The 21,041-nt window shown below is 41.3% G+C and overlaps 1 protein-coding gene across 1 annotated transcript in view; it reads left to right on the top strand.

Annotated features, from left to right (window-relative positions):
* Positions 1 to 21,041, top strand: part of Wdr7 (WD repeat domain 7) — a 271,935-nt gene that overhangs the window by 242,720 nt on the left and 8,174 nt on the right. Inside the window, exon 27 of the mRNA XM_032885554.1 lies at positions 20,580 to 20,684. Coding sequence (XP_032741445.1) covers positions 20,580 to 20,684 — 105 coding nt within the window. The remainder of the gene's footprint in view (positions 1 to 20,579; positions 20,685 to 21,041) is intronic.

The following is a 21,041-nucleotide window of genomic DNA, read 5'->3' as shown; positions in this document are numbered from 1 at the left end:
AGCAGAGCACTTTAGCTCAGACAGTCAGAAGGGGCTTCTGTCTAAGCAAGGGGGTGGGGGCTGCGTGTCTCTTTTTCCTGTTCATGCTGGTTTATAGGAAGCCCTTTCATAGAGTGGTGTTTTCCTGTAAAGTGATCGTCGTCCCCCAGGACACTCTTTATATTCCTGGATACATACTCTACAAGAATCAGGCAGATACAGTGTCAGTGCGTGACACACTCTTGGGGACGCAGCCTCTGCCTACCTGGAATGGCATACATTTTATGCTGTTGGTTAAAAAAGAACAATTATGACTATTGCCCCATTACTGTTTAAGGGTACACTGCATGCGTGTTTGTTATCTGACTGAAAACTCACAGACACTCGAGGTTTTCTAGAGTTGCAGCAGCCCTGCGCCCCTTCTTATTAATGTTCTGTTGATTTTAAGGTCATTTTGCATGATTTATCATCTCAAGAATAAGAGTTTGTTGCTTTTTGTGATTTTTTTTCCCCTAAAGTTCACTCCAAACAACTAAATCTTAAACTCTTGTGGTCCCTGGAAAAATATGTTTGAGCAATTTTAAGCAATTTATTGGTTTAAATTAGGTAAAATTATGTAAGAGCATAATTTAGTAGCCCTGTGCTTATCAAGAATTTCAGCACCCGTCCAGTAGACTTGGCTGTGAGCTATGCACCATCGTAGCCATTATAGAAAGAGAACAACTTCAACAGTTGCCTGCTACTCCAGCAATTGCCTAGTCTTCGGAACTCTAGTTAGAGCAGCTTCTCTTTATCTTTAGTATCAACTACAAAGCTTCAGACTTGAGGTGGCTGGGGTTACCAAACTTGCCACATACTAAACAGTGCCAGCAACGTATTAATGCAGGAGAGTGCTAGCAGTCTCTTACTACATTCAACAAGTTCTGAGGAAGAAGAGTGTTTCATTTATTAGCTGAAATAAATTTTCAATGTGTGATTTAAATTAGTAAGGCAACATAGTACTTTTAAGCAGTCATCAAATATTTATTTTGTCGGAATAGTTAAAGCCGGAATGCAAACAGCAACCTTCCCTTAGAGCTCAAACTGTGGTACAAAGCGAGGTGTAGTAAGTTCTAGAATATGGTGGCTGGTGTCCCAAGCTAGAAGTCCTGCGAGTGTGCATTAGTCTAAACGTCTGCTTTTGTTTCCTGGCAAAGTATGGTAAGCTGTGCTGTACTATTCAGGGGCTCCCTGGCACTGCGGAGGAAAGCAGGGCTCTGTCGGCCCAGGAGGCAGGGGAGTACCTTTTTTGGAACTTCTGAAAATCAAACAAGCAAACAATCAACAAAACTAACCGAGCTGTGCAAAGCATTCCACCACTTACAAAAATATCCCTTATTTATTTCAGGCTGTCTTCCGCACCTTGATTTGTCTTTCGGTTCCAGATTTTTACGAATGAATTAATTCCTACAGATGAGAAAGCAGCTACTGACAGCATAGATCTAAAGTGTTTGTAGGGGAGCTAAGACTTGAGAGGAAACAGCCTTCTCTTGCAGTTTCTTTGTCCTGTTCGATAGTGTGCCCTCTGAGGGAGGGATGGAGAAGTACCTTGCCATGTCCGTCCGTATGCTGTATGGAGGATGACACAGTCAAGCCGTGCAGTCAAGTCCAGGGCCCATTTGGGCACCGTGAGTCTTCTCAGGTGCTGCGGTCTCTCCCTGCAATCCGACAGTGCAGTCGAGGGGTTTGTTTAGTTTGGTTTTTAATGAGTTCTGTTTAGTAAAATTCAATTAGAAGCCCAGGCCTTCTCCAAGGTGTGAAAGGGGGGGTGCAACTGCCGGTCTCCAGGAAAGAGCTTAACTGCCCTGTTAGCTGACAGCCATGTCTTCTACTCTGCTGTAGCCTTCCATAGCACCTCCGATGTGCAGTTCTTTTAAGGAAAGGTGACTTGGAAGAATGAGATCCGTTTCAGTCAGTTAGGCATCCAAGGCTGCAGACGGTGACTGTGAAAAGTCTTTGTGAAGAATAAAAACACAAATTTTACAGAATTATTTGTATATACATCTTACTTAAGGAATAGTATTTTGTGGATGTGAATGTCACTTCTGTTTTTAAGTTAAGACGGTGTCTTTAAAAATTTAGAAATATTGAAAACCTAAGACATTGCGGGCCTTGTTTTTTTATTGTTCCAAGTTCGTGGCAGTAGAGTACAGCACTTGATAACTGAAGGAAGTAAGATTGTAACAGCGATTTCCCAACTAGCAGTGTAAATTATGTGTCATAGAATTCATCCCACGCTTTCCAGTGTCTGAAGCTATCCTTTTACATACATTATCTCTAAGAATATTCATAAAGCTTCATTTTAAGAAATATACCATATATAGAAAATTTTAGTAGAACAAAATTTTTAGATTGATTTGAACCTTCATAGCAAATGATAGCAATCCCACATCTTTCAAAGGCCACAGAATCTACCTGGTCGGTCTGTCTATCTATCTATCTATCTATCTATCTATCTATCTATCTATCTATCTATCTATCTCTACCTCTTGTGGTAATAATGAATTATGTATTAAAGTAAGTTTGAAAGAAAGAAGCCTGCAGGACACTCCAGCCACTCATTCTGAGGTGATGCAAAGCAATGAGGAAGGAGAGAAAGCTGTCCACCACCTTCTGTGGGCTCGGCCTGTGTTAACTGTATTAACAGAGACATTGAAAGATGGCTAGAAAAATGGCTCAGGAAAAGAAAACAATGGTCAGAAAAATAGTAATAATAGTGTAGAAGCAGGCAGGCAAGCCTTCCTAGGGAAAGGTTATCTGTGCACTGGCCGTCAACAAGAGACAACGACCAAGGAATAATATAACCAAACAAGTTAATGGTCTCTACTAGAATCTTATACAATAAGGGAATGCCAGAGGGGTAGAATGAAGGAAGGCAAGTAAACTAGAAGACTGAAGATGCGGTGTGGAGCGATGTCTCAGTGACCAAGCACTGCTACTGTGCAAGCCTGAGGATCTGAGTTCTAAGCTCCAGTACCCACATCTGAAACTGGGTTAGCTTTAATCCCAAGATCTGAGAGGAGGAGAATAGAGGGTCTCCACCAGCCTTATTCTATTAGAGACTTTGTCCTGAGGACATAAGGCAGAAGTGATAGAAAGGACACTGTCATCTGAACTACACATGTGCACATATGCACACACACCCAGAGAGACAGACGGACGGATAGACAGATGGACAGACAGACAGACAGACAGAGAAAAAACAATGAAAAGTGCAAATGACACTTTGGGAGAAGCTAGAAGTGCCTGGAACTTGTGTAAGGGAGAGGTCATGCTATGGCTTTGCTAATGAGGCAGCCCTTGGAGCTGAAGGGTTCTGTTTTCTTCAGAGCCCTGTGGGCTGCTCTATACCCCACTGTCAGAACTCATCTCTGTCTCAGGTCTCTCAGGCAAGGCTGATGTGACAAGTTCCTGAGCTCTCATTTCACAGTAGCACCGCAGCTGGACAGAAAGAACAAAGCCCACTCACAGAGGCCGGCTTCGGAGACACGCACGAGAGGTTTAAGGAGGACGTCCTTAAACTAAAACCCCAACTACACAGTTGTTTTTTAAATAGCTTTACGGATATATTAGTATTTGTATTTAATTAAACAGAATTACGTTTATATTTTTAAAGACTGTCATAAACAGAATTAATTCAGTGACCAAGGAAAAGAGGGGGCTTAATAAATAATAATGTGTTTTTCATATCTGTTTCATGGATCTTACAGTATCTCATTTGATATTTTTCTTAATAAGGAAGGTATTGATTTAAAATGATGGAAAAATCCTGTTTTTTATTCCTTTATTGAATATTCATTTTTATTTTCAGGCCCTGCTATTGGATGTTACATTAATTAAAAGTAACGCCATACTTTTCTATGGGCAGATTGGCATCTCCTCCCAGCCCTGCTTGGTCTGCTTTTCACTAATTTTGTAATCTTTGTGAAAGGATTGGTTTGTTTAGACTCAGAAAGCTCGCATAGCCGTACTTGACCAAATAACTGTTCACAAGGGTGCAGAAATGAAACAGACCCTTCTAGAACTAACAGTGCATTGTAGGTCCAAGCTGTGTGAGCTCAGGGTTTTCTTGAGATTTGGTTGCTCTGGAAAGTGTGCAGAGGTTTCCTTCAGATAGAAGGTTTATGGTTCACTCCATGCTGTTTATGGTCACTGTTTATTTAGTATAAAAATAAATTTCTGGTTCCTCATGCATAGAAGTTTGAACTCACAGTTTCTGGAATTTGTTTAAATACTTTCTACCTTTTTGGTTGAATATAGATGTGAGCGGACAATAAGAAGTAATTTTAGATTGAAAGCTAGAAAGTGAAAATGCTAACAATCTTCTGACCAAGCAGTCCTGAATCAATATGCAGTATTATAAATTGAGCAAAAATGTATGGCTTATTGGAAAGGAGGCACTGTCACTTGTGACATGCACAGAGGTACTACAGCATGAGAGACTACAGCGTGAGAGTCTACAGCGTGAGAGACTATAGTGTGAGAGACTACAGTGTGAGAGACTACAGCTGTAGGAAAGGAGCGCTTGGAGCCGGTTTACAGGAAAGGCTTCATGCTGAGACAATAGGTTGAGGTTAAGGTTCCCCAAGGGACACGGGGAGCAGTATCCACTGAGGCTTGAGGAAACTAGGAAATGCACTCCACAAAGCCTTTCAGCCTCTTGCCCTAAGTAGCTAGCCTCTTGTGAGCCCATTTCTCAGTACTGCCAGGCAGCAGCAACACAGGGTCACACAACTTACTCTTTTCTGATGTATTTCCCTGTTCATACATGGTATGGCTGCCTTCATGGGGAATTATAATGTGCTGTACTCAGTGACTGCTTACGGAGTTGTAGTTGGATGAATCATAGCAATGCATTCAGTTTTGTCACCACCACAGGCAGGTGTGTGTGTGTGTGTGTGTGTGTGTGTGTGTGTGTATCTGTGTGTGTGTATCTGTGTGTGTGTGTGAGTGTGTCTGTGTATATGTCTGTGTGTGTGTCTGTGTGTGTGTGCGTATGTGTATGTGTGTGTGCATCTGTGTGTGTATCTGTGTGTGTGTGCATGTGTGTGTGAGTGTGTGTGTGTGTGTATGTCTGTGTGTCTGTGTGTCTCTTGTGTGTGTGCGTGCACACAAGTGGCATGGAAGGGGCTGGAATATTTAACTCAGCATGTGCACATCCATCCCTGAACCTATATTTCAATATTTCCTTGCTGATAAGTGATTCTAAATTGTACCTACAGAGTCCCAGGTTTGAACTCGACAGGAAAGGTGAGCTTATTTACATCAGAGCCGAACTTGATAGAGACACTGAATGCAGACAGCGGTGACCATCTGGGCAGTCTTCGTGTCTGCAGTTTATTTCTCTACCCTTTGGTGGACAGGATTTTAGCAATTCTGTGATTGCTTCCCAGCTTTCATAATAATGTACTGTACACTGAGTTATCTCAAACCAGCACTAGAAATTAAACACAACAGGCCCGTGACTAACTCTGATTTTCATTCATTCATACATAGTACAGGCTCTGTCTTTTCTAGACTCAGACTTTAGCTGAATATTCTTTCTAAAGCGTCCAGGTTGTTCTACAGTGTATATCTAAAGCAAAAGTTATTGAACTGAATGACTAGGAGCTCCAAATCTGTTTCTGAAACATTTCTTTCCACTGTGGCACTAGACTTGGGAAGTGAGGTGACCTGCTGGCTGTCACGTTTCGTGATCTGATGTTTCAAGTACACAACAAACATGGAAAATGTTCTGTAACACTTGGGTGGCTGCAGCTGTCATCTCATTTTTTCCTGGATTAAGTTTGGTCAAGAAAGAAACTGCCTCATTTTCTAGTTGTCATTTGCCCAGGAAGTGAAAGCAAATCGTAATGAGGGCGTCACAGCAGGAGAGCGCCTAACAAATGAGAGACACATTGACTGGCAGCCAGCATGTCATTTCAGTGATAAATGTATTTTATACACTATGCTCAAAGTCACTCACTATTGTCCTTGGGTTCCTGGCTGCCCAAAGTTGAAGTGAAATTCACATTCTAAACCGTTCAGACGATAAGTGCAAAGACAGTCAGGGCACAGAGCCTTACTGTTTAAAATGTCAGCAATCTACCTTATTTCTGTAAGTAAAATATACATTTTTTCCATCTTTATTAACTTGGGTATTTCTTATTTACATTACAATTGTTATTCCCCTTTCCCGGTTTCCATGCCAACATCCCCCTAACCCCTCCGCTTCCCATTCTATATGGGTGTTCCTCTCCCAATCCTCCCCCCATCGCCCTCCCCGCAACAATCACGTTCACTGGGTGTTCAGCCTTCGCAGGACCAAGGGCTTCCCCTTCCACTGGTGCTCTTACTAGGATATTCATTGCTACCTATGAGGTCAGAGTCCAGGGTCAGTCCATGTACAGTCTGTGGGTAGTGGCTTAGTCCCTGGAAGCTCTGGTTGGTTGGCATTGTTGTTCATATGGAGTCTCAAGCCCCTTCAGCTCTTTTAGTTCTTTCTCTGATTCCTTCAATGGGGTTCCTATTCTCAGTTCAGTGGTTTGCTGCTGGCATTCGCCTCTGTATTTGCCTTATTCTGGCTGTGTCTCTGAGGAGAGATCTACATCTGGTCCCTGTCAGCCTGCATTTCTTTGCTTCATCCATCTTATCTAGTTTGGTGGCTGTATATGTATGGGCCACATGTGGGGCTCTCTGAATGGGTGTTCCTTCAGCCTCTGTTCTGACCTTTGCCTCCCTACCCCCTCCTAAGGGTATTCTTGTTTCCCTTTTAAAGAAGGAGTGAAGCATTCGCAGTTTGGTCATCCTTCTTGAGTTTCATGTGTTTTATGCATCTTGGGTAATTCGAGCATTTGGGCTAATATCCACTTATCAATGAGTGCATACCATGTGTGTTTTTCTGTAATTGAGTTACCTCACTCAGGATGATATTTTCCAGTTCTATCCATTTGCCTATGAATTTCATAAAGTCATTGTTTTTGGTAGCTGAGTAGTATTCCATTGTGTAGATGTACCACATTTTCTGTATCCATTCCTCTGTTGAAGGGCATCTGGGTTCTTTCCAGCTTCCAGATATTATAAATAAGGCTGCTATGAACATAGTGGAGCATGTGTCTTTGTTATATGTTGAAGCTGTTGGGTATATGCCCAAGAGAGGTATAGCTGGGTCCTCAAGTAGTGCAATGTCTAATATTCTGAGGAACCTCCAGACTGATTTCCAGAATGGTTGTACCAGTCTGCAATCCGACCAACAATGGAGGAATGTTCCTCTTTCTCTACATCCTCACCAGCATCTGCTGCCACCGGAGATTTTGATCTTAACCATTCTGACTGGTGTGAGGTGGAATCTCAGGATTGTTTTGATTTGCATTTCCCTTATGATTAAAGATGTTGAACATTTCTTTAGGTGCTTCTCAGCCATTCGGCATTCCTCAGCTGTGAATTCTTTGTTTAGCTCTGTATCCCATTTTTTAATAGGGTTATTTGTCTCCCTGCAGTCTCACTCCATGAGTTCTTGTATATTTTTGAGATGAGCCCTCTATCAGTTGTAGGATTGGTAAAGATCTTTTCCCAATCTGTTGGTTGCCGTTTTGTCCTAACAACAGTGTCCTTTGCCTTACAGAAGCTTTGTAGTTTTATGAGATCCCATTTGTCGATTCTTGATCTTAGAGCATAAGCCATTGGTGTTTTGTTCAGGAAATTTTCTCCAGTGCCCATGTGTTCGAGATTCTTCCCCACTTTTTCTTCTGTTAGTTTGAGTGTATCTGGTTTAATGTGGAGGTCCTTTATCCACTTGGACTTAAGCTTTGTACAGGGTGATAAGCATGGATTGATCTGCATTCTTCTACATACTGACCTCCAGTTGAACCAGCACCATTTGCTGAAAATGCTATCTTTTTTCCATTGGATGGTTTTGGCTCCTTCATCAAAAAATAAACTGACCATAGGTGTGTGGGTTCATTTCTGGGTCTTCAATTCTATTCCACTGGTCTATCTGCCTGTCTCTATACCAATATCAGACAGTTTTTATCAGTATTGCTCTCTAATACTACTTGAGTTCAGGGATAGTGATTCCCCCAGAAGTCCTTTTATTGTTGAGGATAGTTTTAGCTATCCTGGGTTTTTTGTTATTCCAGATGAATTTGCAAATTGTTCTGTCTAACTCTTTGAAGAATTGGATTGGTATTTTGATGGGGATTGCATTGAATCTGTAGATCGCTTTTGGTAAAATGGCCATTTTTACTATATTAATCCTGCCAATCCATGAGCATGGGAGATCTTTCCATCTTCTGAGATCTTCTTCAATTTCTTTCTTCAGAGGCTTGAAGTTCTTATCATACAGATCTTTCACTTGCTTGGTTAAAGTCACACGAAGTATTTTGTATTTTTTGGGACTATTATGAAGGGTGTCGTTTCTCTAATTTCTTTCTCAGCTTGCTTCTCTTTTGTGTAGAGGAACGCTACTGATTTATTTGAGTTAATTTTATACCCAGCCACTTTGCTGAAGGTGTTTATCAGGTTTAGTAGTTCTCTGGTAGAACTTTTGGGATCACTTAAATATACTATCATATCATCTGCAAATAGTGATATTTTGACTTCTTCCTTTCCAATCTGTATCCCTTTGATCTCTTTTTGTTGTCTGATTGCTCTGGCTAGAACTTCAAGAACTTTATTGAATAAGTAGGGAGACAGTGTGCAGCCTTGTCTAGTCCCTGATTTTAGTGGGATTGCTTCAAGTTTCTCTCCATTTAGTTTAATGTTGGCTACTGGTTTGCTGTATATGGCTTTTACTATGTTTAGATATGGGCCTTGAATTCCTGTTCTTTCCAGGACTTTTATCATGAAGGGGTGTTGAATTTTGTCAAATGCTTTCTCAGCAATCTCTCAGTTTGTTTATATAGTGGATTATGTTGATGGTTTTCCACATATTAAACCATCTATACATACCTGGGATGAAGCCCACTTGATCATGATGGATGATTGTTTTGCTATGCTCTTGGATTTGGTTTGCAAGGATTTTATTGAGTATTTTTCCATTGATATTCATAAGGGAAATTGGTCTGACATTCTCTTTCTTTGTTGGGTCTTTGTGTGGTTTAGGTATAAGAGTAATTGTGGTTTCATAGAAGGAATTTGGTAGTGCTCCATCAGTTTCAATTTTGTGGAATAATTTGGATAGTATTGGTATGAGGTCTTCTATGAAGGTCTGATAGAATTCCGCAGTGAACCCATCTTGACCTGGGCTCTTTTTGGTTGGGAGACTTTTAATGACTGCTTCTCTTTCTTTAGGAGTTATGGGGTTGTTTAAATGGTTTATCTGTCCCTGATTTAACTTCGGTACCTGGTATCTGTCTAGGAAATTGTCCATTTCCTCCATATTTTCAGGTTTTGTTGAATGTAGGCTTTTGTTGTAGGATCTGATGATTTTTTTAATTTCCTCTGTTGTTATGTCTCCCTTTTCATTTCTGATTTTGTTAATTTGGACACACTCTCTGTGTCCTCTGGTTAGTCTGGCTAAGTGTTTATCTATCTTGTTGATTTTTCTCAAAGAACCACTTTTGGTTCTGTTGATTCTTGTATAATCCTATTTGTTTCTACTTGGTTGATTTCAGCTCTGAGTTTGATTATTTCCTGCCTTCTACTCCTCCTGGGTGTATTTGCTTCTTTTTGTTTTAGAGCTTTTAGGTGTGCTATCAAGCTGCTGATATATGCTCTCTCCTGTTTCTTTCTGTAGGCACTCAGAGCTATGAGTTTTCCTCTTGGCATAGCTTTCATTGTGTCCCATAAGTTTGGGTATGTTGTACCTTCATTTTCATTAAATTCTAAGAAGTCTTTAATTTCTTTCTTTATTTCTTCCTTGACCAGGTTACCATTGAGTAGAGCATTGTTCAACTTCCATGTATATGTGGTCGTTCTTTCCTTATTGTTATTGAAGACCAGCTTTAGCCCGTGGTGGTCTGATAGGACGCATGGGATTATTCCTATCTTTTTGTATCTGTTGAAGCCTGTTTTGTGCCCGATTATATGGTCAATTTTGGAGAAAGTACCATGAGGTGGTGAGAAGAAGGTATATCCTTTTGTTTTAGGATAGAATACTCTATAAATATCTGCTAAGTCCATTTGGTTCATAACTTCTGTTAGTCTGTCTCTGTCTCTGTTTAATTTCTGTTTCCATGATCTCTAGTGTATGATTAATAAATAAATGATCAACCTGTGTGTATGAAGACATTGAGTGACAGTGTATATTCAGAAATACAAACAAAATAAATATAAGAATAGTTTAGCTTATATTTAGCATAAAGTTAATCTAGTATAGCCCCATATTAACAGAAGGCTGTATTTCCTTTTAAAAGGATTGTCTCATTTAAAATACCATACACCCTTTATTATTTCACATAGGTGACTAATGTCATAATTTTCATCAACTTGACACACTCCTAGGCATACCTGGGGAGAGGGATCTCATTTGACAATTGCCTCCATCACACTGGCCTGTGGACGTGTCTTTCTTGATTGTTGATTGATATGGGGGTACCCAGCTCAGTGTGGATGGTGTCATCCCTGGTGACTCAGTAGCCTGGGCTGTGTAAGGAAACTAGCTGAGCAGGCCATGAGGAGCAAGTGACGAGCAGCACTTCTCCATGCTGGCTGCTTCAGGTTCTAGGCCCAGGCTCCTACCTTGAGTTCCTGTCTTGCTTTCCCTCATGATAGACTATAATCTGCAAGCTATTAGACTTCTTCTTTTCCAAGTTGCTTTTCATCATTGTAGAAACCAGACCAGAACAACTAGTCTCTATCCCAAGCCATAAAGGCAACTAAATACGCTGTATTAAATGATGTCTCTTTATTGCTGCTGTTATAAGGCAAAGCATGGTTTTGGGGAAAACCACGTTTCATATAGTGTTAAACTTGCTATTTTAACATTTAAAGTCACCTGACAACTCTGATTTTTGGAACAAATGCACTGTTTAAAAATTGTCACAGGGAACTTCAAAATTGCTCATTCTAGAAGGAAACAGATAAGTTGTGTGATTTTTTTTTAATAGACACCCTAACACAGAGTTTAGAAGATAGGCTAGAGAAATGATTAGTAAGTAAAGAGATGATTAGTAAGAAAAACTTCTCTAGTGTATGATTAATAAATAAATGATCAAGTTGTGTGTATGAAGACATTGAGTGACAGTGTAAAAACATTTGCTGCACCAGCTTAGAGCCTTAATAGGTCTCTGGAACTCATGTTAAAAGTTAGAAGGAGAGTCCAGCATGGAGGCACACATCGTTAATCCAAGTCCTTAGAAGGGAGAGTCAGCCAGAGCTTTATGAGTTTGAGGCCAGCCTGGTCTACACAGCAAGTTCCAGGACAGCCTGAACTACATAGGGAGACCTTGTCTTTATTATAGTCAAAAACAGGCAGAAGGAAAGAACCAACTCCACAAACTTGTCTTCTGTCACACGCTCCATGCACCCCTTCCTCAACACATACACATCATATACAGACTCCTCAAAGTACCTGAAAGGGCATATCCACTGAGGATTCCTTTTTCACAAGTACTTCTAAAAGTAGTAGATGGGACTAGAAGTTAACGTGTGTGTGTGTGTGTGTGTGTGTGTGTGTGTACGTGTGCGTGCGTGTGTACGCGTGCATGCACACGCATGCGTGTCTCCTCGGCCAGGTGTAGAAGTAAATGTCTATAATTGAAGCAGTCAGGAAGCTGAGGCAAAAAGATTCAGAGTTCAACACTAACCCACAGGACAGCCAGTCTAGAGGGAGCTCAGATTTCTAGCTGTCTTATAGACACGTGGCAGGCAGCACGCAGGGTCTACTGGTTCAGGCAATAGCAATCAACAAAGCAGCCCCTGTCCTGGATTCAACTGCAAGCGTTTAAACCTCTGAACACAGAGCTGCCGTGGCTTCTTCACTGGGTAGGGTGGAGGAAGACTGGGCTCGCAGCCATCTCAGTCCAAGGAGGATGGTGGTTCTTCCACATTAATCGGTATCTCTTCTCTACAGTCCTCATTGTCAATGGTTTTCATGGATCCATTCATTGTGTGTCCTCTGCAGGCAAAGAAAGGAAGCAGCTCTTAAGAAAAGAATAATTATAAAATTCACGGTCTGCCCCTTTCTTGCTGGACACACAAAATGTCTTACACGAAGGGAGCCCAGCTTTTTTTGTTGACTCAGTTCCTTCCCACAATCTTAGCCCCTTGGTGATGTTGCATTGATGTGAAACTGACTTGAAGGTTGAAAATGGATATTTAAAAAAAAATCTCTTCATCTTCCTTTCAGAAGGAGGCTGGAGTGGTGCTTTTTGATTGTATATTATGCTAAGTCTGGAATGAAAGTCAACCTGAATGGCATCTTCCTAACAGGATGCACTAGAACTAATCAGTGAATTGGATTATTTTCTATCACTGTCTGATTGAAACAAATAGGCATTCAAAGAGAAGACAAGTATATTTGGTATCATTTGAACATCTTAATGGGAATAGACTTAAGGATAAATATAATAAAGTGAGCTACCATAAGTTTTATTATAAGATAGAAGCCAAGTAAATGGATTCTCTTCCTTTAACAAAACAGCGCTAGCCCTTTTGTCCATTTGCAGTTACTAACAGTGATTTATACGCCATTTGGGGATAAACCAACTGACATTGATGAATTAAATGGTGTTTCAATATCTACATACTGATAATTCTTATGACATAAGCAATATAGCCTTTTGATTTTTCCTGTAGGGAATCATATTCTACTGGCTTGGAAGTAGTGAATACGTGGTAAATGCTGATTCTTTTGCCTTTGTAATGAGGCATTACCAGTAACTTTAGGGTTCAGTTTTGCTCCTCATTAGGCAATATGATTCCATTAAAGAAACAAAGTTTTAAGCATGCATGACTCCTACATGTCCTGTATTTAAGAACATTAATACACCTTCCTCTATAGTTAATCTCAGCAAGAGGATGTTTAATTCACTTTCCATTGAAGTAAAGTTCTTTGAGAAATCTATAGGGAGTGATGATTACATATGCAGTATATTGCTAGAAGAAATTGCAGCAAAGTATCCAGTGTATCTTATATTGATTCTACCTTATGATTCCATGAATTGATGAAACTAGGAGCAGAGCAGTATTGGTCATTGTGATCATTAGTAAAAGAATCTGCACATTAATGTGAAGAACGGAATATGTATGCATATATGCAAACAGATTCACGTTCATTTCAACCCGCTATTATCTTGCCTAGTTCCTAATGGTATGACTTTTTTGTTTTTAGAATTACACTAGGAAAGTGTTTAGTTTATTATACATTTACTATTGTAAAATGCAATAACCATGGATAACTGATAAAGTTCAAGATTAAGATAAAATTAGAAATATAATCTGTCTGTAAAAATATGTTTTATTGCTTAAAATTTTTAAAAGATGGCCTTTGGCAACTTCCCAAGACTCTAAGAGAAAGGCTTGAGCAGGTTCCAAGCAGTGGTTTTAAGTCCACAGAGCCTGGCCACAGTCAGACGACCCACTGTTCGATGGTGTCATGATGTAAGCCTTTTTAGCAGCCACAGTGAGATGATCATCTGTTTAATGGATTTAAGTTTTTTAAAAACTACTTTTATAGGATATTCTTTTGTTTATTTACATTTCAAATGTCATCCCCTTTCCCTGTTTCCCGTCCGTAAATCCCCTATCCCATCCCCATCCTCCTGCTTCTATGAGGGTGTTCTCCCACCCTCCCACCCAACTTCCCGCCTCCCTGCCCTGACATTCCCCTACAATGGGGGATCAAACCTTGGCAGGACCAAGGGCTTCTCCTGCCATTGGTACTCAACAAGGCCAGCCTTTGCTACATATGCAGCTGGAGGCATTGGTCTGTCCATGTGTACTCTTTGGATAGTGGTTTAGTCCCTGGGAGCTCTGGTGGTTGGTATTGTTGTTCTTATGGGGTTGCAAATGCCTTCAGCTCCTTCAATTCTTTCTCTAACTCCTCCAATGAGGACCCCACACTCAGTTCAATGGTTGGTTGTGAGCATCTGCCTCTGTGTTTGTCATGCCCTGGAAGAGCCTCTCAGGGGACAGCTATATCAGGCTCCTGTCAGCTCGCACCTCTTGGCATCCCCAATAGTGACTGGGTTTAGTGGCTGTATGTGTATAGGCTGGACAGGTGGGGCAGGCTCTGAATGGCCATTCCTTCAGTCTCTGCTCCAAACTTTGTCTCTGTATCTCCTCCTATGAATATTTTTGTTCCCGCTTCTAAGAACTGAAGCATCTACACTTTGGTCTTCCTTCTTGAGCTTCATGCGGTCTGTGGATTGTATTTTGGGTAATCCAAGCTTTTGGGCTAATATCCACTTATCAGTGAGTGCATACCATGTGTATTTTTACTTCACTCAGGGTGATATTTTGTAGTTCCATCCATTTGCCTAATAATTTCATGAAGTCATTGTTTTTGATAGCTGAGTAGTACTCCATTGTGTAGATGTACCACATTTTCAGTATCCATTCCTCTGTTGAAGGGCATCTGGGTTCTGGATATTATAAGTAAGGCTACTATGAACATAGTGGAGCATGTGTCCTTGTTATATGTTGGAGCATATTTTTGATATATGCCCAGGAGTGGTATAGCTGGGTCCTCAGGTAGTACTATGTCCAATTTATGGATTTAAGTTTAATGTCTACCTTAGTGACTTGTCAAACCTATCACTTATCTCTTGGAACAGATAAATGACTCAAATATCTGCTGAAGTTTTCCTTAGTTGGTTGTTTGGAAGAAAAGAACAGGGGATACTTTTCCTTGGACATAATTCCATCTTAACTTTTGAACTCACCTGAAGTGGCTGTGTGTAAATGAGCCTTCCCTTGCCCAGAAAGGCAGGCTGTCTGTCTGTCTGTCTGTCTGCCTGCCTGCCTGCCTGCCTGCCTGCCTGCCAGCCTACCTTTGTTTCCTCTCTGCTATGAGCCTTACCAGCCTGTCATGAAATCTGTGACTTCCTGTGTTGGGATCCTGGACAGACATGCAAGTCATATGTGGAGCCTCTTCCCTTCTTTTTCCATTTCTGATTTGTCTGCTATAAATATGAATGTGTTAAAAACACCTACACGAGTGACCAGAGCTTGACCCACAGTGGCATTCGTGGTCATCATTAAATGGGATTAGTATCAATTAAGTGCCCATCTTGCTAGGCTTGCCTTTCCAGGACTCTAGGCTTACTCCCTGGGCATTCTCTGAATAGTGTGGCCAGCTCCAATCTATCTCTTGCTTCCATAGACCAGTGGATGCTCATTCAGGCAATTTTTAACTTCAGGCATCTCCCATGTTTGTCCTTATGAAACATGAGGTGCATGCTTGTCCTCTTTGCTTGAAGCAGTGCATTCTGGGGTATGAATCCCCTGTGGAAGGCATAACTGGGTCTTCTGTGGACATGTGCAGCCACTGGGAACAGAGCTCCCAAGTGTCCTCAGATCACATCTACCTTACTACTCCAGATTCAACCCTGCTGCTCCTAAGGTAGACACTTCTTTCTCAGTCCCCAAGAAATTGGTGCCGTGACGTGTAGGCCATGCTCCTATCTGTCTGTCTGTCTGTCTGTCCATCTATCTATCCATCTATCACTTTGTGTTTATCTGTCTTTCTTTCTATCTATCATCTACCAATCTATCATCTATTTACTGTTTGCAAATACATGGTCAATTCTTTGTAAATCTTTTACATATTTATGATAACAAAATTTTACCTAGTTTCATAATTTTTCTAACTTTGCTAAAAGTAACAAAATGTTTGGTTTGTGTCTCAACCACATAGATGAGAACAGAATCATGGTGAGAGAAATGGGTAGGAGATATCTATTACTAGATGCAATATGAATAAGCACTGCTCACTCTACATCTTGTCCCTCAGAGCTTTATTTTCGTTGGGCAATGGGTTGGAACGTTTGGTATTCTGTCTTCTGACTGGTATAAGTGCAGAATTTCTCACTCCGCCCAGCACTGCAAAAGTAGACTTTTCTTCATCTCATCTCTGTCTTTCCATACATCAATACCTTTGGGGAAACACACATGACAAGGCATAGATGCCCATCTATACATAAAAGGCAGCCAGACTACCTTCAGACACCTGGAAACGGCCTTTAGAGGTTAGCATCTGAGACTGGTTTGTGCCTCACAAGGCACTTACATGTTTACTGGGATCCTCCACACCTGGGCATCGAACACAATGTGGGAGTTGAGTTTAAAGTCGGTTCAGGTGAAGTTTGCACCAATCCTTAAGTCCAGAGAATCTGAATCAAAGACAAGGGCAACATTTCATTATAATGGAGGACAAGGCAAGACGCTGATGACCAGTAGCTGTACCAGTGTGGATTGCAGAGCGTCTGCCCTGCTCCTGTCAGAGTGCCTCATCCACAAGAGACCTGTGTGTCAGCTGCAGCTATACTCCTGGACCCTCTGCAGGTCTCTTTAGAGGCATCTCTGTGGGGAACCCAGTAGCATTATATCACATGCATGTACGTGTGTGTGTGTGTGTGTGTGTGCGTGCGTGTGTGTGCGTGCGTGTGTGTGTGTGCGTGTGTGTGTGTGCATGTGTGTGTGCGTGTGTGTGTGTGTGTGTGTGTGTGTGTGTGTGTGTGTGTGTGTGTGTGTGTGTGTGTGCCCATGACATGCACACACGTGCACTTGCATTTGTGGGCTGTTTGCATGTGTTTTCTTTCACCTGCTGTAAAGGAAAATCCTGCTTAGTCCAAAACAGACTTCTAAGAAATGGATGTTCAAACTTGGTGTCTATCTGGACTTCAGACCATTTAGATAGAATCAGGCCGAAGGTGAGCAGACTCTGTATGCCGTATTTATTACTAGACACAAACAGCATAAATTAGGTTGTAATGACTGTTTCACCATAAAAGAAATGTGCCTACTAAACAAACTTTTCCTGACTACCTTACCCTTTTCCCCCTCCCCAAAAAATATTGCCAGGAAGAATGTTTATGGCATCTGTTAGAGAAGCCATGTCTGCAGGAAAACAGATACATCCTGACGTGGAGCTTTCCCTCCTTCACATTGACCTTCTAGACGCCAGTCTCTGGAGAGCATGACGATGTAGGACGGACTGGCCAGATGTGTCCTGAAGGGGCAGTTGGGAGCCTGGTGCCTGGCTGTCTGCGCTTAGCAGTGCTGTGTTTCCCAGGAAAGTATGCTACCTGGCTGTTAGGTGTGACATCCTGTGCATGCCTGACTTAAAGTCCACTCACTGCTAATTGAGGCAGGATGCTAATCTGAGCAGGTATTACCTTCTGTGTGGATATTCAAAGTGTCACTGCCCAGAATGTGCTCTGACTGCACTCAGCTGAACATTGAGGCTTTCAAGACGGAACAATGTGTTCTTGGAAAAATTTGTAGTCTGGCTATGGTTTTAGTTGAATAATCAGATCCCATAACATGGAGGAAACTGTTTTGAATCAAATATTTGCAATGAAAGGCCTGTATTCTATAGGTAAACTTGTCTGGTCCATAGGTCTGTATTCTATAGGTGAACTTGTCTAGTCCATAGGTCTGTATTCTATAGGTGAATGTGTCCGCCCATAGGCCTGTATGCTATAGGTGAATGTGTCTGATGGTTTTAGTTGAATAATCAGATCCCATAACATGGAGGAAACTGTTTTGAATCAAATATTTGCAATGAAAGGCCTGTATTCTATAGGTAAACTTGTCTGGTCCATAGGTCTGTATTCTATAGGTGAACTTGTCTAGTCCATAGGTCTGTATTCTATAGGTGAACGTGTCCGCCCATAGGCCTGTATGCTGTAGGTGAACGTGTCTGGTCCATAGATCAGTTCTTGTGTCATCCTACTCTAGTGAAGATCAAGTGTCCAAGCTGAATTAGCCATGTGCGAGCTGGCCCCAGGTCTTGAGCAGCTCAGTTCACACGAGATATGGTTAGAAATCCAGACACAAACCTTAAACAGTCTGCAGGAAAACAGATACATCCATGTACAGGACTCGAGATCGAGTGGTAGTGCTTGCATCATGTTCAAGACCCTGGGCTCAATCCACAGTGTAGAATGATGATGATGATGATGGTGGTGATGATGATGATGATGGTGGTGATGGTGGTGATGGTGGTGATGGTAGTGGTGATGGTGATGATGATGATGGTGATGGTGGTGGTGGTGATGATGATGGTGGTGGTAATGATGATGGTGGTGATGGTGGTGATGATGATGATGATAAATAATTTGTTTTTGATGACCCTCTATTATAAACCAAGGTTTCACAAATCATTTATCTTAAGAAATATAGAGATTCAAATTGCCCCAAAGCAAGTGAGATATATTTGTTGTCTTTTGTTTTCCAGACCTGAGTACTAATCTTGAAAAATGAAAGTGCTTTTCCATTGAGTTCCTTAAGCTGGTCTTGTAGGTGCCAGAAGACATTTAATTTTTTGAAAAATTCTCTCGTGATGTTCGATTGCACTGGTTTCCTTCAGTGCACGAACCCACAGCTCTACCTAGCACGCTTGTCCAGCACCATGGATAGCTCCCACACATATTTAATGATGGCAGTCTGAGGTCTGTTTTTAAGCAACCTAGAATGCCCAGTAATGCTGATTCGGACATAAACTGTTCTAAATTTTTAGGGAAGAGGTCATTTTAAAAAACATTATACTTAAGCCGTTGAGTTATGTGATTGTTAACATTTGTGTGGTCATTCCTAGTTAAACAAGCATAAGAAAAAATGTGAGTAACATTTGCTGAGTTTATTGTGTGCTAAGAATTGTGGTGGTTGCAGTAGTTATATTAGTTCATTTAATTGTCACAAAGTCCTCTGACACACGTACAATCACTATCACTATCATCATCCCTATACTATACATACTGAGACTCTGAGGCTAAATAATGTGACCCTGGTTCCACAGTGAATGAGGAGTGAGCCAAACAGTGGGACTCAGTTCCCACACCCTCTGCTGCCTAAAGCCCAGCCGTGCATCACCAGAATAACGTTCTTTGTTTGATCCCTTGAGCATCAAATCCAATGACAGGAAAGAAGATGCCAAGGCCATTAAGAGGTGCTCTGCTCATGTCTTTCTGTCTCCCTAGTCTCTCTCACTCGAACTGTCAGATATGAATTATATAAAATCCCTTATACAAATGTACAGTATCTATGACCCAAATGACATCACAAGTCTGTGCCCACTGAGGTTCATCCCCGGTTCCATTACAGACAAAGGGAAGGCTCTGGGTGTTAGCTAGCGTAGTGAAGGTATGGTGCTTAAATGTTCAATGTGGCTAGCTTACACTGTTATTCTAATGGCCTTAGCATGCAATATTTTCTATAAATGTTAACCTCATCAGATGAGTGCATTTTTTATCAGTAAGGACCTTTTATCAGATACATTGCTCTAAAATACACCTTCGATTTCATTATTCATGGTTAAATCAATGATAGCTTTTGGCACAGGTTCAAGGCTGTCCCTGTAAACATGATTTATATGTGTCCATATCTCCAGTGTGTACATGTGTACACACATGTGTACAGTGTGTAATTGTAGCTGTATATGGTTGAATGGAGTGTTATTGCTGTCAAATTAAGGATAAAACATGAAAATTGCGTAATTATTAAGGAGTTGAAATTAGCCTTTTACTTGTTTCAGAGCAAGGAGATTACAATACAGTTTTGCTTGGCTTTCACTTCAGATAAACAAGTTCCTGGGTAATTTTTTGGTGATTCTTTTTGTTTGTTTGTTTAAATTAGTCCGGGTTCACTAGAGGAACAGAACAGACAGGATGGGTCTCTGTCCCTACATGAAGGGATTTATTAGAGAGGCTCACAGACTGTGGTCCAGCTAGCCCAACAATGGCTGTCTACCAATGGAGGATTCAAGAATCCAGTAGCTATTCAGTCCACACCATTGGATGTGTCAGCCTGTCTTCAGTATACATCAAAATCCCAAAAACCTACGCTCTAATACCAGTGACAGAATGGGCTTGTGAGCCAGGGCATGTAGTCAAAGAGAGCGTTCATCTTTCTTCCTCATCCTCCTCTTAGGCTGCAGCAGAAGGTGTGGTCCAGATTAAGGTGATCTTCCCAGCTCAAAAGATTCGTATTAAAGGTGTCTCCCCTCAAAGATCCTGACTAGAAGCCAGTCCTCCTACGTAAACTATTTAATTTAAAAAGAAAAAAGACAAAAGCTCCCACAAGTATACCCAGCCATTTGGCTTTTAGTTAATTCCAGACGTAGTCCAGTTTACAGTAAGCCATGGTCACCTTTCTCATTGATTGTAAAATTACAGTCTTTAATGTAAAAAATTATAACTCTGTTTGTCCACTAATATGCACTTTCTCTTTGGGCTCATATGCGTTCAAAGTGTGGAAGACAAACCCACTCCTTGAAATAAGATTAATGCTATTTTATACATGAAGAATTTGTTCACTGTTTTTTATTTTTATAACTTGACTTTATAAATACAGAATGTTGCAGTTTGCGGTATCCAGTATCTGTGATGTTACCTGTTCAACATTGAGTTTGTTCACAGAAGTGCTTGTACGCGTTCTATGGAAAGCATGTCACTGATGACCCATGAATTTCATTTCAGACAATCCACGGACACAAGGGACCTATCACTGCAGTGTCCTTTGCTCCTGATGGGCGTTACCTTGCCACCTACTCAAACACTGACAGCCACATTTCTTTCTGGCAGGTAAGCATGTCTTAAATACTTTATGTTCTTCGGTGAGAAGGTCTCCATGTCGGGCCTGTCTCCCAGCCTCCCTCTGCGCCCTTCCTTCCTCCCTTACACCCATGGCGAGTGTCCAGTTGCTGGTTGTGTGCTCAGCACTAACTTGCAGGATGCTAAAAACACAGCAATCTGGCCAAGAAGGAGCACCGGCTCGCACAGGGCTTCAGGCTAAGGAAACACAGGTAAAAAGGCAAGCAATTCCATTACAGAGAATCTGAGGATGGAATGGCTCTCAGAAGTGATAGGAAGCCTTCCAGAGCAAGGGCACTGGTGGAACCATGAGCAGAGGAGGAGAACATGGGAGGCCTAGGTGGGTAT

This window comes from Rattus rattus, chromosome 15 (genome assembly GCF_011064425.1).
Source record: "Rattus rattus isolate New Zealand chromosome 15, Rrattus_CSIRO_v1, whole genome shotgun sequence".
NCBI lineage: Eukaryota > Metazoa > Chordata > Mammalia > Rodentia > Muridae > Rattus > Rattus rattus.
The sequence above is the reverse complement of the archived record's forward strand: the minus strand, read 5'-3'. Positions and strand labels throughout refer to the sequence as shown.